Below are 6,149 nucleotides of genomic sequence, written 5' to 3'. Positions count from 1 at the left end.
ATCATATTTTGGTCTTGTCTAGGTGTGGTTTAGTTCACCTCAAAAAATTAAAAACTTTTTAAAATTCCTTATTACATCAAATCTTGCGCATATGCATAGAGCATTAAATATAGATAAAAACAAAAACTAATTACATAATTTACCTGTAAATTGCGAGACAAATCTTTTAAGCCTAGTTTCTCTATGATTGGACAATGTTTGTCAAATAAAAATAAAAGTGCTATAGTGTCAAAATCCAAAAACTTTTTGATCTAAACAAGGCCTTAGTTCCTAAAAAAAGTTTACAAAAAATTTCAGACTCCTCGTCACGTCAAATCTTGCGGTGCATGCATTGAACATTAAGTATAGATAAAAATAATAACTAATTGCACAGTTCTCGTAAATTACAGCCGAACTTTTGTTAGCGATAAAAATTTCTTAGCAGTGTTTAAGACCTTTGAAATTTGGATGAGCTGGAGGTGCTGAAATGACGTGAAAAACGAAAACACTAGCGATTGTTTTGTCGGAGACTGGCACGCTTCCACATGTAATTAGTTTTTATTTCCGTCTATATTTAATACTTCATGCAAACGTCTAAAGATTTGATGTGACGGGGAATTAAAAAAAATTAAACTAAACAAGGCCAGTCTTGTGTAGATGCAAAAAAATTAGATTTTGACATTATAGGATTTTCGTTTGTATTTGACAAATATTGTCCAATCATGGATTAACTAGGCTTAAAAGATTCGTCTCGCGATTTACAGGTAAAATGTGCAATTAGTTATTTTTTATTTATATTTAATCCTTCATTCATGTGCCATAGGATTCCATGTGATGGAGAATCTTATAAACTTTTAGATTTTTCAGTGCATCTAAATAGGCCCTTATTCAGCAAGCAGTATAAGTAGAGCAATGATGCTTGCAAATGGGCTGGGGCTCCGGGCAGTGCATTGTTCCAACTCCCGGTGTTGGCTGCCTACTTGGGTGAATAGTGCAACATTCTTCAGGTCTCCTCCCCCCCCATTGGCCGACGTCTAAGTGCATGTAAGCATCATCACACTTGTTAAAAGCTCTCTCTTGATTGTCGTCTCTCATTCGTGTGGCCATCAGATTATGTTGAAAAAAAAAGATACATATCCACGCTGCATGACAATGATCGGCAACTTGTTACCCTCTCTTAGGCCTTGTTTAGTTCCTTCCCGAAATTTTTCGGGACACTGTAGCACTTTCATTTGTTTGTGGTAATTATTGTCCAATTATGGACTAACTAGACTCAAAAGATTCGTCTCGTAAATTTTGACTAAACTGTGCAATTAATTTTTATTTTCGTTTATATTTAATACTTCATGGATGCGTCTAAAAATTCGATGTGACAGAAAATCTTGAAAAGTTTTTTGATTTTAGGTGGAAATAAACAAGGCCTTAGTTATAGAAAACTTTGCGCTTACTATATTTTAAGCTTGGTGGTAGGCACTAATGACTTAATGAGAGGCACGCATCTCATTGGGACATTGGGGGGAGTTAATTCATCTAGAGAATACTTTATAATTTAAGCCAAATCTTTAATACTTCAATATATACTTATATTTTAGGACCGAGACCGAGAGAATAGAAAATAATGCCTCTGCAACTGAAGAACATTTACGTTATTTTGTTAATTGATAACGGTTAACGGCAAAGCTGACCTTATCATGCATGGGTAGCTAGAAGAGGAAAAAATCGCAACACAAAACATAATACACGCAATCAACAAATGGTTTAACAAAAAGGAAAAACACATGAAAATGAATATGGCTTTCAATTTCTCTAGTTCGTATGTCAAGCGGCCGAAGCCCACAACATAACAAAATGAGTAAAACAGAGTGGTGGTTTCTAAATCCGAAAGACGTGGCATCTAGGTATCAAACTTTAATTTTTTTTATTTATGGATCCCGTAACTTGTCATGAGATTCCCTACTAGTGTCAAATAGGTTTCGACCCACTCTATACGCTGACGTGGAATACTGTACGTGAATCTAACATGTTAGGCTCAGTAACTAAACTTGCACAGTGGTGTCATATAATTTTTAAGCTTCAAAATTTGCTTATCCAGTGCCACAAACTTGCTAAATGGAGTTTGCTTCATTGTTACCTGATATTTCTTTTTTCTGTGTATGCACTTAATAACCATGGTCTAAATTAAATTAAACCAGGGTAGCAAAAGTGGCCATGAAGCTTACCGCAGTGGGACAGTGTTTCTTGGTGCTAATAATAGCGAGTTGTACACATGTTGTCATCTGCTCTTCCAATGGAAACTACACAGATAAGCTGTCACTACTGGAGTTCAAGAAGGCAATAAGTTTTGATCCACATCAAGCTTTGATGTCTTGGAATGGCAGCAACCATCTCTGCAATTGGGAAGGTGTCCTGTGTTCTGTCAAGAACCCAAGCCGTGTCACTTCGCTTAACCTTACTAATCGAGGTCTAGTAGGGCAAATATCCCCTTCACTTGGGAACCTAACATTCCTGAAAGTTCTTGTCCTATCGGCTAATTCATTCAGTGGAGAGATCCCTATCTTCCTTAGTCACCTGAATCGGCTCCAGATCCTCAGCTTGGAAAATAACATGCTGCAAGGAAGGATACCTGCTCTTGCAAACTGCTCAAAACTAACGGAGCTCTGGCTGACAAACAACAAACTAACCGGACAGATTCATGCAGATCTTCCTCAGAGCCTTGAGAGTTTTGACCTCACCACAAATAATCTCACTGGAACCATCCCTGATTCTGTTGCCAATCTAACAAGGCTACAATTCTTTAGCTGTGCCATAAATGAAATCGAGGGGAACATTCCAAATGAATTTGCAAATTTGCTAGGGCTGCAGATCCTCCGCGTCAGTATCAATCAGATGTCTGGTCAGTTTCCACAGGCAGTCCTGAATCTTTCAAATCTAGCTGAACTTTCACTTGCTGTAAACAATTTCTCTGGTGTTGTACCATCTGGTATCGGCAACTCTCTGCCTGATCTTGAGGCATTACTCTTGGCTCGCAACTTCTTTCATGGGCATATCCCATCCTCATTGACAAACTCTTCCAAACTGAGCGTTATTGATATGTCAAGGAATAACTTCACAGGTTTGGTGCCTAGCTCCTTTGGAAAACTGTCTAAACTATCAACGCTAAATCTTGAGTCCAATAATCTCCAAGCACAAAACAAACAAGACTGGAGGTTTATGGACAGCTTAGCAAATTGCACTGAGTTAAATGCATTCTCGGTAGCATATAATTATCTAACGGGTAAAGTGCCGAATTCTGTAGGTAATCTTTCCAGTCAGCTCCAGGGTCTATACTTGGGAGGAAACCAACTGTCAGGGGATTTTCCTTCTGGTATAGCAAATCTTCGCAACCTAGTCGTTGTCAGCTTGTTTGAGAATAAATTCACCGGTCTGCTTCCAGAGTGGCTTGGGACTCTTAACAGTCTGCAAGTAGTACAGTTAACCAACAATTTATTTACAGGGCCCATTCCATCATCCATCTCAAACCTGTCTCAATTGGTGTCGCTCGTTCTAGAATCGAACCAGTTAAATGGACAGGTACCGCCAAGCCTAGGGAACCTCCAAGTGCTTCAGGCACTGCTCATTTCTTTCAACAATCTTCATGGCACTATACCCAAAGAAATCTTTGCCATTCCAACAATAGTGAGAATTAGCTTATCCTTTAACAGCCTACATGCACCACTTCATGTCGACATTGGGAATGCCAAACAACTCACATATTTGGAAATCTCATCAAACAATCTGTCTGGAGAGATACCAAGTACTTTGGGTAATTGTGAAAGTTTGGAAGTTATCGAGCTGGGACACAATTTTTTCAGTGGAAGCATTCCGCCTTTGCTTGGCAATATAAGTAACCTAAATTTTCTGAACTTGTCTCATAATAACCTGACTGGATCAATACCAGTAGCTCTTAGTGGCCTACAGTTCCTTCAGCAACTAGATTTGTCATTCAACCATCTAAAGGGTGAGGTGCCAACAAAAGGAATCTTCAAGAATGTGACAGATTTATGGATTGATGGAAACCAGGGGCTTTGTGGTGGACCACTGGGCTTACACCTACCTGCATGTCCTACCGTGCAATCGAATTCAGCTAAGCACAAGGTTTCAGTTGTCCCAAAAATAGCCATCCCAGCGGCCATAGTGCTGGTATTTGTAGCAGGCTTTGCTATTTTGTTGTTTCGAAGGCGAAAACAAAAGGCAAAAGCTATCTCTTTACCCTCTGTTGGTGGATTCCCCAGAATTTCCTACAGTGATCTTGTTAGAGCGACAGAGGGCTTCGCAGCCTCCAATCTAATTGGTCAGGGAAGATATGGTTCCGTTTATCAAGGAAAATTGTCTCCAGATGGAAAATCCGTTGCTGTCAAAGTCTTCAGTCTAGAGACAAGAGGAGCACAAAAGAGCTTCATCGCAGAATGCAGCGCGTTGAGAAATGTGCGGCATCGCAATCTAGTTCGTATCCTTACTGCATGCTCAAGCATTCATCCTAATGGAAATGATTTCAAAGCTTTGGTGTATGAGTTCATGTCACGAGGAGACCTGCATAACTTGCTGTACTCGGCTCGAGACAGTGAAGACTCTCCATGTTTTATTCCACTAGCTCAGAGGTTAAGCATCATGGTGGATGTATCGGAAGCTTTGGCATATCTGCACCATAACCACCAAGGAACCATTGTACATTGTGATCTGAAACCCAGTAACATTCTTCTGGATGATAATATGGTAGCTCATGTTGGAGACTTTGGATTAGCAAGGTTCAAAATTGACTCAACAGCGTCATCTTTTGTTGATTCAAGTTGCACGTCCTCAGTTGCAATCAAGGGAACCATTGGATACATTGCTCCAGGTACCATCCCTTACACATTGTGTTGTCTAACTAAATAATGATGAATTGTACAAATTTCTGTTTTTTACTTGAACTAAACTTATTCCTATATGTTATATACAGAATGTGCCGCGGATGGTCAAGCTTCAACTGCAGCAGATGTCTACAGCTTTGGAGTTATTCTTCTCGAGATGTTCATCCGTAGGAGCCCAACAGATGAAATGTTCAATGATGGGATGAACATTGCAAAGTTAGCAGAGATCAACTTGTCTGATAATGTGTTGCAGATTGTTGATCCACAGTTGCTGCAAGAAATGAGCCACAGTGAGGACATTCCAGTGACCATCAGGGACAGTGGAGAACAAATTCTGCAGTCTGTGCTGAGCATTGGACTCTGTTGCACCAAGGCATCCCCCAATGAGCGCATCAGCATGGAGGAGGTGGCTGCCAAACTACATGGAATCCAAGATGCATATATCAGAGGAAATTGGAGGAGCAGTCCATCAGCTAGGAGCTAGCTAATGTTTCTAATGAAGAGCTTGCATGAATTCCCATTTGGGCTTTGCTGTGGTACTCTCAAGTAAATGTGAACCGTTAATCTAATTAGATTGGATGGTTAGAATCATCTATTACTTCGTATGAGGCAATGAAGTAAGGAAAGTTTTAGATATAAAGATCTTTTTTAGATCTAATTGATATGTACATGATCTATTAGATATAGCGAATCTTTTTATTTTTGCAACTTTAGATGTAATGTAACTTAACTAGAAATAAACTAATTACATGAACGTATTTCAAAATTTATATGCATGTATTTCAAAACAAAGTACATGCACATATATGAAACTTAGCATTAATTATTATAATTTTTTTTGATCACTTTTAATACAAAAAAATCATCAAACTTTATACATCATGAACCCCCCCCCCCCCCAAAAAAAAAAAATAAAATAAAAAATGTGGCGTACATATGCCCAACAAACATTTTCATCCTCCATAAAAAAAATACATGCTTATAATATATGTAAGTACGTGACATGTTCATTTTATTTCAAGGCCTTCTTAATTTTATAATATAATTTTATTCGAGTTAGCACAATGAACTTACTAACTTTTCACGGTGATATACGCATGCATGCATGCATGGATCCGTCAGGCTGTGTGTGCAATGAACAAGGAAAGGGCACGCCGCCGGCGGCCTTTCTGTTTCTCCCGTGGATGCAGAGATTTGAAAATATAATTATTTCCTTTTTTGTTTTTCTATGGTAATTAATTAATTTAAAAAATTTAAAAAATTAATAGCTCAGATTTATTT

General features: G+C 38.6%; 1 protein-coding gene across 1 annotated transcript; it reads left to right on the top strand.

The window, feature by feature from the left end:
* Positions 928-5,618, top strand: LOC8079747 (receptor kinase-like protein Xa21). Its single transcript, XM_002450394.2, has 3 exons — positions 928-1,023; positions 2,172-4,855; positions 4,958-5,618. Coding segments are annotated over exons 1-3 (3,081 nt in total). The 5' UTR covers positions 928-1,021; the 3' UTR covers positions 5,353-5,618.

The sequence above is a fragment of the Sorghum bicolor genome, chromosome 5 (genome assembly GCF_000003195.3).
Source record: "Sorghum bicolor cultivar BTx623 chromosome 5, Sorghum_bicolor_NCBIv3, whole genome shotgun sequence".
NCBI lineage: Eukaryota > Viridiplantae > Streptophyta > Magnoliopsida > Poales > Poaceae > Sorghum > Sorghum bicolor.
This window is presented reverse-complemented; position numbering and strand designations above follow the sequence as displayed.